The sequence below is a fragment of the Tyto alba genome, unplaced genomic scaffold (assembly GCF_018691265.1).
Source record: "Tyto alba isolate M040663 unplaced genomic scaffold, T.alba_DEE_v4.0 Super-Scaffold_20, whole genome shotgun sequence".
NCBI classification, from domain to species: Eukaryota; Metazoa; Chordata; class Aves; order Strigiformes; family Tytonidae; genus Tyto; species Tyto alba.
This window is the reverse complement of record NW_024881283.1, coordinates 6,941,211-6,961,016: the sequence shown is the minus strand read 5'-3', so window position 1 is coordinate 6,961,016 and position 19,806 is coordinate 6,941,211. Positions and strand designations below refer to the sequence as shown.

The window sequence follows — 19,806 nt, the reverse complement described above, 5'->3', positions numbered from 1 at the left end:
CAAGTTTCCCCACTGTCATCAGTGTTGTTAAAACGGGAATTCTTGCGGTATGGCCCGTTGATTGTTAGACTCAGGCCAAGCCCTGTGCTTTTTTCACTGTACAGCTGGTAATCAGGGTTACTTCTGCCCCTGTTTTTGTTTTGAGGTGATGTTCTAAAATGGCAGCCTCAGACCTCAGAAGCGTATTTTGATTCTCCACACATTGCCTTCTGATGTTTTCTCTCTCCTCCAAGTTGTATGTACTTAAACTTCACTTTTCCAAATATTTCCATATTCCAGAGGACACCTGCCCACATTCAGTACGTGGGACCCCAGATCTAAACTGTACCGTGGCTGCCATTTTTACTAGGCAACTGTGTCCTAATCTCTGAGAGCTTGTTTTTTATAATCCGAATAACTCATCTTTTTGTATCTTCCCTGCTCTGTTGCAGACCCATACCATCGGATGTAAAATACCCAGCTACAGAACCTGCTGGCAGAGGACAAGCCGCGTCCGGGACAGAGTTCCAGGTACATTTCTCCCCTTCCTCTTCCTGCTCTGGGAAAGGCCGTGGGGATGGAAGAGGTGGGAATCCGGGTCTGAAATGGTTGCAGAAGGGCATGGCCTAATTCCCAGTTCACCTCTTGACAGCTGGGGAGCTTCAGCACCGCGTTACCCCTTGCGATTGCTGGAGCATCCTGTCCCATTGCTCAACGTGTTGTGTCTAGACACGTTCAGGTGGTTTTGGTTCTCCCCATCCCGCCGCCCCAAGGGAGTTCCTGGTTCAGTGCCCACTGCCCTCGCTTTGGCAGGAGCGGGAACCGGACTTTCTTGGATGTCCGTGCGTGCAGTTATAGCTCTGGCGCGCCGCCAACACCTTTTCCAGAGGGACAAAACCAGCGGAGAGGAAATGACAACCGCTAACAGTTTGCAAAGGCTAATTCTAAATGGAATTTCTAGGGACAAAGAAGAGGCGCTTCGTTAACCCACGGGCCCGTCTCCCTGCTGAAACCCCAGAGCCGGCGAGGCGGCCGTGCGCCCTGGCCGCTCTCCCGGGGGACTCCCGCCGGAGGACATCGCCCCGCTGCCCTGGGAAGTGTCTCGGCAAGGTAAGGCGAGGCCACTGCTCCCCTGCCCCAGCTCCACCAGCTTCCCCCGCGGCTCAGCTCGGTTTCCCCCACTCCCCCCCGCCCCTTCCCTCCCTTTCCCCCCGCCGGCCGCGGGGCTCGGCGGCCGCGCTCAGCTCCGCGGATCCGCCGCGGGTTTTGCGTGCGGCAGCCTCCGCCGCGCCGAGCCGCCAGCGGCCGGGGCCGGCCCCGCTCCTCCTTTGTGACGGGGGGGAGGCTCCCGTCCGGGCCGCGCTCCGCTCCGCTCCGGGTTTGGCAGGCGGCCGCGGCGCTGGGTAAAATGGCAGTGCTGAGCCTCGTGTCGGAGTGAGCCCCACTCGGCGGACCAGAGTCGGGAGCTGCCGCTCGGCTCGCCCAGCCCGGCCCCGCCGCCGCTCGGCCCCGGCTCCGGGGACGGCGCCCGCCCGCCCGCCGTGTCCCCCCTCCCTCCCTCCCGCCTCTCCCGCACCGGGAGCCCCGTCCCGGGTCCCCCCCCCCCCCCCCCCCCCCCTTCCTCCTCCTTCCCCCCCACTCCCTCCTCCTCCCCTTTCTCCGCCGGCTGCAACCGAGGAGGTACAGCGGGGCCAGGCCCCGGGAAGCCCAGCCCAGCGGAGCCCTCCCCGCCTCGCCAACCAGGCCGGGGGGGAATGAGCCCCCGCTGCCCTGAAGAGCCCGCCGCCGCCTGAGCGGGGAGCAGCAGAGCAGCGAGGCCTCACGCCGGCCGGCCAGGCAGGGAGCAGCTCGGGGGGGGGGGGGGACCGGTCCGGGGGGGGGGGGTGGCTGGGTGGGGAGGGGGGGGGATCATGGCTGCTCAGGTCGCCCCCGCCGCCGCCAGCAGCCTGGGCGCCCCGGCTCCATCCGAGCTGAAGAAAGCGGAGGCGCAGCAGCAGCAGCAGCGGGATTGTCCCCCGGAGGAGGCGGGGGGTGAGGCGGCGGCGGAGCGCGGCGGCGGCGAGAAGCAGGCGGAGAGCGAGGGCCCCACGGGGAAGGAGCTGCAGGACGGGGCCGAGAGCAACGGAGGGGGCGCAGGGGCCGAGTCCGACCTGAAGAGCTCGAACGGGAACCCGGGCCCCAGGCCCGCCGCTGCCGCCGCCACCCTGAACAATAACCTCCCGGAGCCGCCCGGTGGCGGCGGCAGCAGCGACGGGGTGGGGGCGCCGCAGCAGCAGCAGCCGCCGCAGCAGCCTCCCCCTTCCCACCCGGCCGCCTTGCCCCCGCCAGCCTACGGCTTCGGGCAGCCCTACGGCCGGGGCGCCCAGGCTGCTGCCGCCGCCGCCGCCGCTGCGGCCGCCGCCGCTGCCTTCCACCAACATGGCGGACAACAAAGCCCTGGCATGGCAGCGCTGCAGAGCGGGGGCCTGGAGCAGTCCTACCCGGGGCCGGCGGGAGCCCCCGCGGGGCCGCCCCCTCCCCAGAACTCGCACGGCGGCGCCGAGCACGGCTTCCCCAACCACCAGTACAACTCTTACTATGCGGCCGGGGCAGGGCGCAGCGCCGGCTCCTACCCGCCTCCCCCCCAGGCCTACGCCCTGAGCTCCCCCCGGGGCAGCGCGCAGAGCTCCGCTCCGGCGGCCGCCGGCGCCAAGTCCCCCGCTGCCGCCGCCGCCGCCGCCGCCTTCCAGCAGCAGCAGCGCTTCGGGGTCATGGGGCCCTCGGCCGCCGGCGGCGCAGGAGGAGGGGGCGCCACCCCGCAGCCCACGGCCACCCCCACCCTCAACCAGCTCCTCACCTCCCCCAGCTCCGCCCGCGGCTACCAGGGGTACCCCGGGGGCGACTATAGCGGCGGGCCGCAGGACGGGGGAGCCGCCGCCAAGGGCCCGGCCGCAGCGGAGATGGTCTCGCAGTACGGCGGGGGCAACAGCCAGGGCTGGGCCGCGGCGGCCGGCGGGGCCCCGCCGAGGAGCCACCATGCGCCCATGAGCCCCGGGAGCAGCGGCGGCGGCGGCGGAGGACAGTCCCTCGGCAGGAGCCAGCAGGTAACGGCGGGGCCGCGTGGGGCGGGCAGGCGGGGGGGGGGGGGAACGGGACACGGGGGAACGGGACCGGGGCGGGGGGCGAGGGGCCCGGGGGGTTGCGGGGGGGACACGGCGCCTCTCCCGCGGGTTCCCCCCGCCGGGCCGGCGCTGCCGGGGAGCTGCCATTGTCTGTGCCTGCTCGCTTGCTCTAAAATGGCTGCCTCGCCGCCTTCTCTTCCTCCCTCCCCAGCCTTTCTGCGAGGCTCTCGGTGAGCGGCCGCCGTCCTTCCCGCCGCTCCGGGGGCTCCGGGCGGGGGGGGGGGGGGTGGGGGTGGAAGCAGGTCGGCCGCCCCCGGCGGAGGGCGGCGAGGGGCAGGCGAGGCCGGGCGCGGGGGGCCAGGGCTGCGGGCGGGCCCGCCCGGGCCAACGCGTGGCCCCGGCAGCGCCGCCGCCATCCGCCCCGCCGGCCCGCTCCTCTCGGCCGCCCCGCCGGCCCCCGCCCCGGGGGGCCCGCACCCCTCGGCGGGGACCGGCCAGGGGCGGCCGCGGCTCGGCCGGGCCGCTCGGGGCCATCTTCCCCACCGGGCGGCCCTTTGGGCCGTCGGCCGGGGCCTGTGGCTGGGAGCGCTGGTAAACAGCTCGGCGATGGGAGCAGTAAGTGCAGATCGCTTTGGTTTGGGATTTGAATTATGGAGGTAAAATCCTTCTGTCAAAGCCAGGAGACAGTTGGTCTTAGGTTGACATCCTATCTGTGATCTGATTGGCTCCCCATCTCCTGCTCTTGGCCATTTATAATTGCCTCTGATGTAATGGTACAACAATCCTGATGAGCTCATAAACTTTTACACTCGGCTTTTCTGCCAGCCCCGGACCCACGGCAGCCCTGCTGCTTCGCTCGCTGCCTTCTCGTCTCCCCTCGCCGGAACCGGCCGTGACCTTGAGGCGGTTGGGTGGCAGCCCCGCATCGGCGGGAGCGGAGCCCCAGACAGCCTGCCCTTGTTGCATTGTGCCTGAAACAAAAGAGGAGGCGATGGCATTTTGTTTGTACCTTGGGTTTATTTTGCTTGTGATGTTTTATGCAGCCTGGAATAGAGTCTGTGTTGTCGGAACAGTGGCAGGGCTGCTCTGCACAATGGGCTTGCTGTTTATTTTGGTTATGTGACTTTCCCTTTGGTATAAATGATTTCTTTGATGGATCTGAGGATGCGTTTGTTCCTGGCTAATTTTGGCCCTTTTCAAAACTAGGGCTGTTTGGATTCTTTATTAGATGGAGAATGTGGGGGTTTCTGGGGTGTGTTACAGCCTTGAGAAGGGGGGAAAAAAAAAAAAAAAATCCAGCAAAACAATCAAAAGCAAACTTGTGGCTCAAGCACCGAAAATGGTGAATTATCAGTGTATGTTCAGTAGAGCTCTAACATGGGACAGGCCCGAGCCTCTAGCTGTATGTCTTAGGGCACATTTTTGACTTATTTTGAGTAAGCACTGATGTTTCTACTTCCCCCCATAAATAAAGGGAGTTATTACAGACATCCAGGTGCTGATGTGGTCAGGCTCAACAGCGTCACAACTCTTTGCTTTCCAGAGGAGTGACAATGGGGAAAAGGAGCCTATAAGTCATGTTTATTGTTGTACCTATAGAATTACCTCTTTGCTGAAAATATGGATGGCCAGAAAATGTGCAGAGGAGAAAACAGTACAGTGTATGCATCAGACATTTTAGATACAGGGAAAAGAGGTGCTGGTATCTAATATCTGGAAACCTTGATTAAAACCAGGTTGCTTTCTGTGTTTAGACGTGCACCTCCAAGGCCTGCCGTGGCCTCGTGCAGGACTGACAGACTTCCCTTTTCATTCTGTGTACTTTGCTCTAACTTCAGGCCCCAGGTCGAAGACATTTGATACCACGTAGTGTGACATGCAGCCCAAAGTTTCCCTTCTTGCTCAGAACTTCTTTTGTGTCGATCCGAAAACTCCTTAATTTTTGTTCCTTGATTACCGAAGGCAATGTCTCCTTCAGCATCTTGAATTACTTAATTGTCTTCTGTCAGATTGAAATAGTGCTCTCTGAGAGAGTGGATCTTATCTCTGCTGTGGTCATCAAACTGTCCAACGGTAACTGGTAGCAAGTATTCGATTATCCTCAGTGAAGATTTCAGCTCCGCAGGCATATGTCCACGTATACCTGCAACACGCTCTGACAGATGTCACAGGCGCGAGGGTGTTTACTTGAAGGTACTTTCTGTATTCTGAAAAATTTCAATTTAGATAAAATGCGTGCTAAAATATGGTGTCAGGTTGAACTTTTCAAGCAGGTATTTTCACTACAGCACATATCTGACAAAAGTGTACTTACGTCAGTATTCTGATACGAATTTGTAAAAGAAGCTTATTTTGTCTTGAAAAATGAACTTAACTTGATTCCACGAGCTGCTGATATAATGAGCGAGTATCTAGTCCCACCAACTGGAATTATTAATGAAAGTTGTTCTGAGAATTAGTTGAACTTTAGGTAGTACAAATAGCGTATATAAAAAGTAAACCAACAACCCCCCATCCTGAAAACCAAACAACCCCCACAAAATCCTTTATCTGCCAAGGATTATTGGACTCAAACTGACAGTTATTTTGGGGGTTGGTTTGTTTTTGTTTTTGTTTTTTTTTTTCCTGCTGGAAAAAGGAAAGAACAGACTTACCTAGCACAATAAAAAAAGCTTCCACATGTCATCTGTGCTGCCCATAAGAAATGGTTGATTAATAATAATGCTCAAGCCCTAAATTGCAGCCTCCTTTCGCTGTGTATTCTGTTAAATTCCCTAGACTGTGAGAATTTAAAGCTTTGTGTCTTTTGTCTTGTACAGTGATGAACAGAATGGGTTGATGAACCTAACTTCTGAGAAACTCTAAGAAAGCGAGAGGAGAGTGTAATTCATCTGACCAAACACTAGAAAAAGAAGTGTCTCTTGGTGCAGACTTGGAGAAGATGATGTGGGAAGAGTGTGGGGTTCCTCTGCTTGGGAATCATTGCAATAGTAAACTTGAGGTTTTGGGGAAAGGATGAGGCAGAAAAGAGAAGTGCCTTTAATTCTTGATACTTTTTAGGATTTATGAATGATGCCATAAGGAGGGTTTCATCCCATTGCTTATCAAGAAAGACAGTAATTTCTGGCGTGAAAGTTGTTTGGGTGGAATGTTTCCTGTGATAAAATGAGAGGACAGTCACTTGGGCAGAGGTAGGCTCCGGTCTGTAGCCTTCACGGGCACTTTTTTCTCACTGACCGGTCCCAGGAAGGTGTTGCTGAGCGGGAGCCCCAGTGAAGGGAGGCGTGCTCCGCGTTCCTTGAGACTGCAGTAGAGGACTTTGCATTTTTTCCTGATGACCTTTATTAGCTGGGAAATGTGGAGTAGGATCAAGAGATCAGAATGGCTGTTTTACAGTGTGTGGGATGAGAAATCTGCAGTTTTCTGTGGGAATGACTTGTAAGAAACCAGGCCAGGGATCTTAGTTTTCAATTTTTCCAGCTCTACCACCTATTTGTTTCCACCCCCCCCCTTCCCCTCAGAGTGTCTAGCAGTTCTTAATAATACACTGGCTTCCCCAGTGTCTTGGGACTTAAAGGAAACTGCTTAAGAGAGGGGACTTCCCTCCCTTCAATAGATGGGCATTTCTCATGGTACACAATTTCACTACAACAAACGTCGTCTCCTGTAATGGGAGATGTCTTTGGATCGCATTAAACATTGACATCTTGGATAACCTCCCCATAGGTGCACTGACGTCTCTAGGCCTCTATTATAAGCTCAGGGAAGGCAGTTTAAAAATGATATGTTAATAAAAAAAATGCTTTTGGGCCTGTTGCCATACAATAGCTATTTTTTGTTGACTTAGATCTCAACTTTAGTAGCAAGTGAGGCATGAAAAATGTTGTTGGAAATATGTTTTTTAAACTAAATTGGCACCAAATGGCTCTGTGCTGCCAATGAGCTGCGATATCTTGGAATCGGAAATTGAGACCTGGCTCCTGTTGGCTTGTGTCGCGGGGTTTTTCCTTGCTTAGCATTGTAACGTTAGGAGCCCTTGAATTGCTCACGAGGTGTAGTACGCACCAGATCTTTCCAACAAAAAGGAGAGTGGCACATCTTCTTTTTCTGGGGTAGGGTTTTCTTCCAAATGAGTGATTTTTAGGCCTTGTCTGCTTTCGAAAAAGTAGGAAAATTGTGCTTGTTCAATTTTGTTGTTAAGATCTAGTTAATTCTGGTGTAGACACTGAAGGCTTTGCTGGCTTACCTTTTTGAACAGTCTGCGCTACTCTGAAGTAAGCTAGGGGTTGCCCCATTCTGTTAAAATCTCTTGTTTTCTAAAATACCACCTCCTTGATGCTTGGTTTTGAGATGACCAGTGTTTCCAGGCAGGATATCTGCAGGATACAGGACAGTAAACCTCAATTCTGACTCTCAGCTGGAGGTTTTTTTTTTTCCTGCCCTTATCACCACCAGTTTACTGGGAAACCTGGGACAAACCACACAATTGTTCTGTAGCATGTTTTTCCTTGGTGTGAAATGGGGTTAGCAAGGCTTGCTTGCCTGCCTTTTATGAAGCATAAATGAAATGCTCTGTCAATCCTTATTTATTACCTGGGCTAAGGGAGGGTTTCTACATATGGTCTTTCTTGTAATCACGTTGTTGGTTGCAAGACAGAAATGTGATTTCTGGAAGGTGTATGTTTGACTTTCAGGCCTTTGTTTTTTTTGGCTAGAATGCTTACTGGTTTCCTAAAACTGTCTGTCTGGTTTAATTCCTTTTACCTGCTACAACTTTGGTTTCCTGCAGCGACTGCCCAACAAAGAGGCAGAACCTCTTCTTCGTTCTTAAATAATACTAGAGACTGGGGTTGGGGGAAGCATGAGAATCAAATGTTCTGTTAGATAGCTGTGTCTTCCTAGTCTCATAAGCTTGGTATGTTCATAATACTTTGTTTTTTTCTGTAGTCTTATTTGAGAACACCGGTCAGTGAATACTACATTACAGAGGTATTACAAGAGACCCTAATAAGGGTCTTACATGAAGACCATATTAAAAAAACCCAGCAGTTTTCCTACAGAGAGAAACGAATATCTAAAATTATGCTAAATACTGCAACTGTTTTATCTGTTACCTTATATGCAACTATTCCTCCATTTTTCTTCCTGCTCTTTTCAAAGGAACACCACCAACTTGGAAATCCAGTTTTTACCCTATGAATCTGAATCTGTGGTCTCGGTAATTAAAATATTAGAAGAGAAAGATGCCCTTTCCAGTTTTTACTCTGTGTACTTGAAATTCTTTTAGTCAGTTTGATTTCTTTTTTGAATTGCAACTCCTGTGTGATGGATTGCTCTGGGGAAAAGCTCATCAGCATGCCATTGCCCAATTCCTGCCAAGAATGTTTGAAACTCTCAAGTAGCAGCAGTAGCAAAGCAGAAACCAAAGGCAGGGAAGCATAATTGCAGGGGGGGAAATGAGAAAGATAAGCTTGTCAGTATTTAGCATTGCTGTTACGGCTACTTGCTTTTCTTCTGGAAGGGTCCTTAAAGCATCAGCACGGATGCAAAATAATATCCCCCCTTTTGTTCTGCTGGGGAAAATAAAGGAAACATTTTTCCTGTGAAAAAATATTTTTGAGGAAGAGTCCTGCAAAAGTTTTTCTGTCGTGTGCTGATTTCAAGAAGTTCAGCCTTTGATTTAGCCCGAGGTTATGCATGTGCAGTGGTAAAACTATACTGGATGTCTGTTAGCCAAAGCCATAAATCTCCAGCTAGAAGTGAATGACAGGTGGGATTGGAGGAAAAAAGCCGTTTTCTTTGGCACGCTGGACCAAAACTGACATGCATTCTGTCTGGGTCCCTGCTGTCTGCCTGTTCCTGGATGACATGAGAGAAGTTTATGCCTTTTTGTTTTTCGTTTTAGTGGCTGGAAAAGCAGGGAAGTTGGTCACCTGAAGAGAGACCGTGTGTACTTTCTGTGGGCTCAGGAACACCATGCTGTGTTTATAAATTGATTCCAGTAAAATTCCAATCGTAAATTTAATGTTATCTCTGCTGTATTAAGTGTATGGTTATCATTCTCAAGGCTGAAATTCTGTAGAAACTAGGTTTCAGGCAGTCTTTTGTTTCACCCTGCTACATAGAGGAGGAACGTGAGGTCTTAAGCTCTTGCAGTGAGTGTTTTTCAGCAGAAGCAGCTGAGATGCTGATGTGGGAACTTGCCAAGGTGAGGCAGTAGGGCTGGGACAGGGTGGAGAGAGGAATATAGGTCTTCTGAGTCTCATCCTGTGCTGTAAAGTGTAAGACCATCTTTCCTCTTTGGTATATGGTTTTAGCTGAATATATTGTTAAGACCCTTTTAATGGAGTTCTGCGCTTAAAGAAGCAGCACCCAAGCCTGGCCTCAGAGGCTCGTAGAACGAAAGAAGCAGGGCTGGAACAGGAGGAGCTGCTTCTCTCAGGACTGAGCTCATGTACATATTTTACCAGTTCCTGTAGTGTCTTGATCAGATGATAATATGTATTAACATATGGATGAGGGAGGGGTTCCCACTCTTACTCTTCTTCTGTGCACCTGCACTCCCAGTGTTATAACTCAGCAGTTCAGTCATGCAGCTTGAGCATTTCTGAGGTTTTTTGGACTACACTGAGAAGAACATTTCCAGGTTTGTCATGGTATTCTTTCTGGAGTATTTCTGAGTGTAAGTGACAGCTCAGTAAGTATTTACGCAGTGTGGACATGAAATTTCTGTAGTGAAATGTAAAGGATGCTACATAGTCACAGGTAAACTTAATAAAAGCTACTTCAGAATTTCTCAGCAGATACCTTTTTTGCTTTATATGTTCAGACTAAAATGATAACTATAGCTAGAATCTAATTTTTAATCACATTTGTTTTTTATTTTGGGGGGAGAAAAAAGGGACAGAAGTGAGTAAGAGCAAATAAAGAAGGGGATCAGTTCATTCTGTAAATACGGTAAAGAAGCTTTTTTTATGGGAGGGTGAGAGCGTGGACATAGGGAGTGTACACGTTAATTCCTGTGAAATTCCTGTGAAAAATCAGTTGGTGTAAATAACTCTGAAAAAAATACTGCTCCATTACAGTCATTGGCATTTTATGTGATAACCAGCATGTCATTATTTCCTTAAGTTAGCTACAGTAATTGAAACTCTTTCAAGGACAAATTCAATCGCTACTATTTATTTTCCTTTTTATTCCTTTTTTCTTTTTTTAAACTTGAGTAACTTCCTCTTTCTCTTGGATAATTAATATTATGCCCGAGCTGTCCCAGGAAGCTGCAAGTTAGAGATGGGGAGAAGTTTTTAGAGAAGATGTGGGGGACCCTGATGCAGCCAGTGTCCCCTCTGCGTGGAGCAGACCCCCACTGCTCGCTCCTGCTGTGGGCTTGCCCTGTGTTTTGTGGGTGCGTTTGGCTGTGGGGTGAACCAGAGGGGACCGAAGAACACTTGTATGTTTCTGGTGGGACGTGATGGTGACATCCTGGACGTGGCTGGGAGGAGAGAGTGTTTCGGTGGTCACTGATGTCGGACTGTGTCCTAAGGTAGCCGTGACTTTCCATCCTGAGAGATTCTGTGACTCTGCTCAAAGAGAAATTCTTGAAGTTGGGAGGACTCTGGAATTTTCCCCTGGGGAGAACTACTGGGTTAAACAAGTACTTTCCCCCCCTCCACTCACTTGTGAAATTTCATTCAGGTTTGACTAAGAGAAACCCTGAAAATTACCATTTCCCTTCTGATGTCAGCACCGTTCTGGCACTCTGCCTGTGAATAACTGAACAGGAATGTTTTAAAACCTGCGCTCAGGCCACAACTACAGCTGCAGCTACACCTCCAGACGCCGTGGTGGGAGACCTGCTCTGCCCCAGCCAAGGCTGAGATTTGGGATACACTCAGACGGGTGCATAACACGGCCAGCTCAAATCACTGACAGTGGGTTTGTACTTTCTTAACACTATTAGTGTCCAGAGCAGTAGTTTCAGCAGCGTGAATATGGCCTGAGAAGCACGAGGCACAGAAGAGGGAGGGTACCTGCTCTGAAAATGGCCATTCTGGTTTGGATTTGCGGCACTGAATTTGGTCTTTTTGGTGAAGAGAATGTGCAGTGTAGTCTGTGCCTGCAAAATCTTGCAGTTGGTTCGTTGCCTGCATTGACTTTGTAGGTGACTCTTTTTTTCTTGTTAAACAGAGGTCTGGATCTGAATTCGAAAGGTCATCTGGCTTGCTGTCCTCCTTGAGGGCAGGATCAGCTGTACTGAGAACGGGACAAACAGCGACGAATGCAATGGAGCTGCCTCAGTCTGTTTCAGTGCTTTGCTACCCTTAGCATTGGACATTAGGAAGAATATTGCAACTCAAATAGTCTTAACTGAGTATCTCTTGTTGTCCTAGTCTCTAGATATGGAGAACAGAAGCGAAAGTGTATGCTAACCTGCTCTTCAAAAAATGTGTGGCTTTCTTCCTGTCCCCTCTTTCCTTGAGATAAACTTGCTAGTTGAACTGCAAAATGTCTCCCTTTACTTCCAGATTACTGTGCTAGCTGGGGATTGCGTTGAAGGGATTGGACTGTCCTGCTTTGCCACCTGAACTTCCTCCAGGGTCCCAGAGCTGACCAGGCTCACTTTGTACTTCTCTGTATGGGATCCTTCCTGTAGGCTTGTTTGGAGTTTCGTACTTCATAACAGTGTGGTGATGGATTTAAAGTCCAAATGACTGTAGGACTATGCACCCTGTACAAGTTTAGGAGGAGAATCTGTTATTCGTTAACTGGATGTAAATAATTAAACCAGTGCCGGTCTAGAGGTGGTCTTCCCTCGGACATGCTCCTTGTGAAATTGTTTAAAGAAAAGTTCTTACCTGTGTGCAGAAGATACGTTGAAACGGTGGGAAGTGCTGAAATTAGTTAACACTTGATTATTTTCTTTTTTTAATTTAAATTAAATATCTCTGACTTTGGACCTGGCATGGCTAATCAAGGAAAAGGCTTCCCACTCAAGGCCAGTTTACTGAGTGTGATCACGTGTCCCCAGAAACTGCCTTTTTGTTGTGCTGTGGCAGCACGTGTTGTTTCAGTGGTCTAAGGAGTACCGGAGTCCTGCCCTTTGGGCTGGAGCAGCTGTGTGGGTGTGTGGGGGGTTATTTTTTTATTAAAAAACCAAACCAAAACAAAAACAAACCCAAACTCATTTGCTTACTGTTGTATGGGGGGCCTGTGGTAATTGTAGCACTTTGGATCCTCTGGAAAGGATGCAGGGCAGCTGCTGCATGTAACAGATTTGAACATTTAATTTTTTAAAATTGTCTAGATAGATATTGTAGATATCTAGATAGATAAAATTGTAGATAATTGGACAGTATTGTGATGGGAAGCATTTAAGTATCAAAGTATCTCCTGGTCTTTCAGTTTATTGTGATATACCAGCGAGGCTAGTATGAGCGGTTCTCAGCGTCTCGGAAGCCTTTTCTTGCCTCCGCACCCTGCAGCTGGGTGCATGGGAAGTCTCCATAGTAGGTGCTCAAAGCCATCTCTCTCAAAATCAAGGGTAATGCTGTAACTGCTTTTTCCCTGGATGTGGGGTTATGCCTAGAACAGTTTTCTTTGATTTTACGAAAAATCATCTTGCTGGAAATGATGTTTCTAGCTGCCTGTGGGCAGAACGTGGATCCCCTGGAATAGGGCACGTTAGTGGGGAAGGGACTTAGAGGTGGGGGTGTGTGTGTAATCCTGGGTGAGAGTTCATAATAGAAATGGCTTCTAAAGCATTCTTAGACAGCTCATGCTCTGGAGGAGAAGCAAAATGCTTGGCTATCTGCTATCTACTCTTGGATGTGAAGAAGAGACCGACAGACCTATCCCAAATTATCCTACCTGCCTGCACTTTGAAGATATTTCTAAAGCGCCTTCTGTGGCCTTCCTGATCGGTTCACAAGGCATGACAGCATTGCAAAAGCTTGTTTCCATGTTAATTGTGATTGATTACCTTGCAATCTAGGACAAGATTTCCTTTGAAAAGCTATATGCCGATTTGGTGTCAGGAATTAAAATCAGATGAAGTGATTAGTGTTCTCTGAAATATCCCAGAGCAATTGAGTGCTCCTCAGCTTTCAACTGTGTTTTGGCCCTTAACCCTTGCCTCCCTTCTTCTCTGGAGCAGGGTACTAAATCTGTTGTCCACAAGCTCAGGCAAATAACTCCTTAGGCCTATTGTATCAGGAGATCGTGGTATAATGTGCTGCTGAGCTTCAGAGTGTAGATTTACTGGCTTTAATGATGAATGCAGAGTGTGTTGAAAAGTGCACTGTGTCAAGGCAACAGTGATACTTGTACTGAATGGTGAACATGTATTAAGGTTCGCTTTAAATCTGATCACTCTGTAAATGGCAATAAACTGTTCAGAGTTGTCACTGCTGTCAAGGTACAGTCATGTCTCATCTTCCTTTCTCATACGAGTTGTCTTGCAGTTTCTTGTTATACCTGTTCCTGAAACCAGTGAAGACTTTGCAGCGTTGGCTGTTCCTCCTCCCCCCATGGCATTGGCACAGTTATGAATTTTTGTATCTTCTCACCAGCTGCCAGCACACACTCCTTTTAACTTGCTAAGCAACTCCCCGCGTTGTTCATTTTGCTTTAAAAGAAAGCTGGATTTTTCTGGATGTAGATGAAGTAGAAGCCCAAGGACAGAAGCGCGCGTTGGGCAGTGGACCCAGGCTTCAGAAATCACTCTAACCAAGGACTGGTGGGCTTTTTTTTTTTTTTTTAAGTAACAATGACCTTGTGTCACTGTGGGGCTGGGATTCGTGCTGGGCTTGCCAAGTGTAACAAACCTGAATCATGACAGTGTTGGCTTGGTGAAGGCTCTAGTAGTGCGTCTTCACTGCTGTCTGGGAGCTGGCTTGGCTGCAGCTCTGAGTTTCTTGCCTACGTAGTCTCTTCATCTCCCCCAACCTCCTCTCCTCTTACCAACGCAGGCATGACAGCAGCTCTGCTTTCTGGATGCAAATAGATCATTTGGGTATAAATACTGGGGATTGGTTGTTGCTTGCTATAAAGTTACCGAGTGCATCCTTGGTAAATGCAGATGGTAACTTGTCATTACTGCAATTTTAAATATTTTTGGTTCCATGGAACTGAAGTGGAGTCTTGAAGGATGAATTTTAAGGCTAAAATAAGAGAAGGCTCAATAAAATCCACAAAAATAGCATCCGAATTTGTCAGCTGCTGTAAGGAGGAGAGAAATAACTTTTCTTCTTCCTATTAGCAAAACAAAGCTTTGTTACCTTGTGTCCTGTTGGATCCCTCCTATAAAAGGCTGTGACAGGGTCAGGAGGGATGGACAGAGTTTAAGGTATACTAAGTTGCTTCATAATGAGGTGACACCAGGGCTAACCCTAGTGCAATGCAAAATGTGCAGTGAAGGTCAGCTGCTACCCTGTAACTGAGGTATGCTTGAGATACTCTTAAAGTAATTAGTAGATCATTACCCCAGGGCTCCTGGCTGGGGTAAGGGTGTGCCTTTGGGCAATTACAGCTGGCTGGTCTGCACTGCCCTGTGGAAAAGCAGAAGTGATGTCCACCACCAAACTGTGAGTTTGAATTCAAGGTCTGGGAGGCGAGGGTGGTGGAGCACGGAGTTTTATGCTAACTTAAGCCGAGATTGCTTGTCTCTTCCACAGATTCATTCCAAAACTCAGATTTCTTGGATTATTTTAATCTTCTTTGTGCTGCATTATACATGCTTTTAAATAAATTCAGTTACTCTGCAGAAGCAAGGGAGAGCCTGTGTGATTCTGAAACGTGGCTTGTAGAGTCTACAGGCCCCGACATGCAGCTCTTATTAAAGCAGGCAGCTGCTCTGGACAAGATGGAGCTCTGCATGCTGAGATGAGGTAGCGTCCAACAGCTGTACCTCTCTTACAATGAACGTGGCTGCGTCCTCCTGCATCTCAGTGTTGTGTTCAGTAGGAGAGTTGGGACTGCTGGAGACCTGTCGTGTTTTAGAGCCGTGACCTGATCCGGAGATGGCTCTCGGGTGTGCCCTTACCAACCTAGCATGGTAAGAGGTCGTGGGAATTTGCCTGTCCAGTTGAGTCTGTTCAGCCACCGTTTATTCTGATATAAAATGAGACAAATTTGCAAAGTGATGAGATATTCAAATACAGATTGAGCTTTCAGACAGACACAGGTGGGTAGAAACCTGCAATGCTGCATTTTATGGATGAAGAGTTAGCAAGAAATTGTTTTTAGAAAGCTGGGAGGCTATGCTGGAGGTGCCTTAGCAACTCTTGAGTGTGCATCGGGACCCAGTGGATTTCTGTGCAGAAAGGATCTTTAATGACTTGATAAAACTAACTTTGTTCTGGAAAGTAAACTCTAGTGAGCCTCTTGCATTGCGTCTTCCTTCATGCTTAAAGTTTTGGAAAATGTCCACCGTATTCTGTAGCAAAAGACATGTATCCATGAGATCAGTATTGCTTGTTTGAAAGGAGATGGGGGTTATGGAGAATTAGCTAGATGACTGAAGGTTGCCACAGGTTGCAGTTATCTTCATGTATTTACGGGGCTTCTGGAGCCCTTTCAGGTTTTCTGTGGTGCTTAGTGCAAATATTTTGCATCTTGCTAGTGATCTAGAACAGCTGCTCTCTCACTGATCAAAATTAGATCACTGAAGTAGTGGTGACACTTAGTATAATTCTGCTGTTCCATCCTAGCCCTTCCTCTTGCTTTTTTTATGGCTTGCTCTTGGCCTGGTCCCATTTCTGTGGTACAGCATGAGCTTGCTTGCTCCTTCTAGTGTGTAAGTAGGCCTGGAACGAAAATACTGTAATGAGATACTTAACTGTCTTTTTGTTGACTTGCCTCCAGTTCATTAGAGCAAACGTAGGAGGTTCGCTAAACTTAAAAGCCTGATTTAATATTCAGGAAGGAAGTTTCTTTCCATCTTAAAAGGAACACCACCTCATTTCAACTATCACATGTTCCTTGGGATCATCTCCCATGGAGCTGAGATGCAGTTTCCTTTATATCTGTGTTGCTTAGATTTTGGGAGGAGTCAATAGTGGCACTTGGGAAATCTTGGGGTGAGCTGCTTGAACAATGTGCTTCTAAAGTGAATTGTGAGTGGGGGGGATAGCTAGCTACCTAATTATTTGGATAGGAGGAAACTGTATAATCTGACTCCAACTACCTGTGAAATGTCTGAAAATTTCACTACTCTCCAGCTATTGCAAAAGAATCGTAATCCTTTGTTAATTTTGACTGCACTGAATTCAGTAAATAGCATTTGTCAGAATCTCCTGCCATGTTAAAAGAACCATGTGAATAGTTGTCAGCTCCTGCTTCCACATCAGTGTCTGCTTGATAAAGAAGGAACCAATTGCCCAGCCAAGGCATCCGCTCTGGGCTGGCTTGTCAGATAGGGACAACGTGTGTCGTCCAGCCTGCCACAGAGAGCGAGAGCGAGCCCTGCCACGGCCAGGCTCGGCCTAGGCTTGGGCTGGTCTCTTCCCTGTCGTTCAGAGCCCTGCAGAGGCATGTCATGATGGTATTTTGAAACAACGTGGGTGTTTAGTCACATCATCAGTGTCGTGCTGGCAAAAGAGAGATGGAGGGCGAAGGAAATGAATAAATCCTCTGGTGGTTGCCTGATTTTGAGGTGGTAGGGGATCCCTTGTGCTGTTTCCATGAGGATGTGCGCCGAGCCTGCAAGCAGGAGAGGCGTCCAGGAGGAACCTGCCATCCTGTTGCTTGTGCATCTCTGGAGGACGAGGGTACTGTCTGAACCCAGCCGTGGGCAAGGTTTGGCCTTGTGCTAAGATTGCATAAAAACAAAGCGGAGTTTCCCCCTCACCCAGGTCAGCCCACTTCAGCATTTACAACGTAAATCTTATGTCAGGTCATTTTGTGCTACAGCTTTTCACAAGTCCAGAAAAACGTCCTCTTAATGTGAGCATGCGTCTGCCTTTGAGTAGATTCTGAAGATTGCAGAAAACCAGTTGTTTGTTGTCTTTAGATATGATACTGGTTGAAATATATTGAGGGTCTTGAGAGATACGTCAGTAATGTGGTGTGATAAGCAGTGTGGCCACCTGTCAGGGAGAGCAACTGACTGAAGAATGGAACTGAAATCCAGAGCCTTGATAAGTTTGATTTGTTGAATTTGGTAAGGAGGACTTAAAGTCAGGCTGGGAAGGAAAGATGAGATCAACAAATGCACTTTTTTTAAAACAGAGGTGGGCTTGTGACCTTCCCGATGTCCACCTTTTAAAAAAATAGAAAAACCCCCAGAACCCTACTTGTATGTGGGCACAAACAATGTACCCTTGTCAGCTTATTTCCAGTGAGGGTTTGATGTGGGGCTCTCATTTCAGTTCCCCACCAAATCACCTTCTTCTGATTGACTTCTTTCAGGAATAAAATGTTATATAATGATATCCTGTAAGCAAAACTCTGGTCAGTTTTAATCAATTTGAAGAGTATTAGTAAGAGTGAGGCTTAGGAAAGTCCTTTGAGATGTGTGGACTGGCCTCTTGCTGAGAAATGTTAATAGGGTAATTACTGAATTGTGTTTAGCCGGGGAGATGTAGTTCACAGTATAGCTGCTTGGAGAAAACTTAGTGATTTTTTTTTTTTTTTTTTTTTTTTTCCCCACCACTGTTAAAACTTAGTATCTTGGACTTAAAGAAAATCTCCCCAAAAGGAACTGGTGCAATAATCAAGGAAAGGAGCAACATTTAACAGGGCTAATTTTAAGTTTATAGGAGCTCCAAATAACTCTTGGTTAGAAGCAGGTATCCAAATTAATTTAGAAAATGTCCCGTTTTCCTTTTGTATGTAGGGTTAGTTTATTCTGAGGTCTGTGTGTTAGCAGAGGCTTAGAGGAATAGAAAGTGTCTTCTGTCAAGCTCTGACCTACTGGAAAAAGTCAGAAGAAAAACCAGGCTCCCTCTAGTTGCAGAACTGAAACTATTGAGCAGAGGTCAGTTACCTGAACACTTTGGCAACCAGTAATTTAATCTGTATTGGCCATTGATAATGAGATGATAATGGTACGTTGCCTCTCAGTTATGTATTAAAATCTAAGTTAGATTCTAGGATTTGTGGGGGTGAGATGGGGAGTTCTAGTTTTCCATAACTTACGTAAAAATCAGTTTGTCCTTCAAGTTTCCAAAGGGTGAGTGTTTGTAACCCTGAAACCAATCCTGTACTATATTCCAAAAGTCAGGTTTTGGTACCTGAAGCTCATGGGTATGAGGCAGAGCAACGCAGCCTGCTTCATTCCTGCAGTCAGGCGTGGGAGGCTGGGGGAGGACAGCGTGTAGGGAACCTCGCAGCAGAGCTGACTCTCACTGTAGAGCAGGCACGGGGCATTTGTTTGCTGTTGCTGGCCTGGTACTTGCAGGAGTCGTACTGCCGGGCAGAAGCGTTGGCTTTGGTCTCCTCTGGAGTGCCCAAAGTGACAGGTACTGCCCTGGAGGGGCACAGAAAGTAACTGGGGGGTGCTGAGCAGTGCCAGCGCAGGCTTGGCGTGTTGGCCTGCTTATGCTGAGGGGCTGAAGGAAGTTGGTGGATTTCTCAAGTTTAAAAAAGTGAGGGGAAAAGCAAAAAAGGAAGTGCACATTTCTGTGGTGACATTCTCAGCAAAACTCTCTTGCTGTTTAAACTCTCCTGGTGAGACACTTGATACGCATCAGTGTAGTGTTTACTGTGGGGTTTTCTAGGTGTGTTTTTCTTTTGAGGGCATCTTCATCTACTGCAGGAGGATTTTTCTTTTTATCTTAACTTTAATTTCCCCTCAGCCTCTTCCATCTGTCTGTAAAAGCAGACCACCACAGGAGGAGAGCAATGAAGTATGACCCAGTGTGCTGGCCTTTCAAAAGGCTTTAAAAGGCAGTGAGTTTAGGCTGGGATATTGACCTTAGCACAGCCAGTTGCACCTTAAATAGATCAGATGAAAGTGTTCCTCACTGGAAAACGAACCATGTTTGCTCTCGAATGAGGATGGTGGTTAGTTTGTGCTCATTTCTCATCTTGAACTCTCTAGACTGGCTGTGGTGGAATTGGGAGTAGCTTGTGTGTGAAGTTTCAGGACATACGGATGGGCATGAAAGTGTCTGAAGTGCAACCTTGAGGCATGAGAGTGACCTGTGGCTGAAAGTAGGGTTTGCTGAAGCATCTGTGTTGCCCCCCCCTCCCCGTTAGTTCTGTTTTCTCAGTGACGTCATGGTGTTGCCGTGGTTGGGTGGTGTCGCAAGGGAGTAACTATCTGCTTGTGCCAGTCTTTCAGTTGGTGTGAATCGTAACAGCCTGGCTGGTTTTGGTGGGCCTGCAAGGCTTTGTGCCAGCTTGGGACAATCCCTCCCGTGCATTTCACACTTGTTCATGAGTACTTGTGCTTCATCTGCAGGCACCATCACACCTCGTGTAGTTGGTGAGTATGCGGAAAACGGGATTTGTCTTGCCCAAGGCACTGGTGTCCTGATGCTGCAGGTAGCATAGCTCTAATAGTGCTCTTTGAACTTGAAAATACAGCAGAGGTTTAGTCTGAGGGGAGGGCTTAGAGGTGGGAGGTCAGATCCCTCATCCCTGGAGGCAGTGTGGATGCGGCGTGTTAATGGTGTTGGATGTTGGGACCTCCAAGAGCTGACCCAGCCTTGGTGCCTTGCGGCAGCCTGAGCTCTTGGTAGCTCCAGAGGATGTAGAATGTGCTAGAAATAGCAAAGGTCAGGGC

At 48.9% G+C, this 19,806-nt stretch overlaps 1 protein-coding gene across 4 annotated transcripts in view; it reads left to right on the top strand.

The window, feature by feature from the left end:
- The window catches only part of ARID1A (AT-rich interaction domain 1A), an 84,268-nt gene that overhangs the window by 21,057 nt on the left and 43,405 nt on the right, over window positions 1-19,806 (top strand). For 2 of the 4 annotated variants that reach the window (XM_042793590.1, XM_042793591.1), the window contains exons 3-5: window positions 432-510; window positions 941-1,089; window positions 2,825-3,062. In XM_042793590.1, the coding sequence (XP_042649524.1) occupies window positions 432-510; window positions 941-1,089; window positions 2,825-3,062 (466 nt within the window). Of the gene's footprint in view, window positions 1-431; window positions 511-940; window positions 1,090-1,855; window positions 3,063-19,806 lie in introns of those variants that run through there. The other 2 variants (XM_042793589.1, XM_042793588.1) reach the window with 2 other exon arrangements.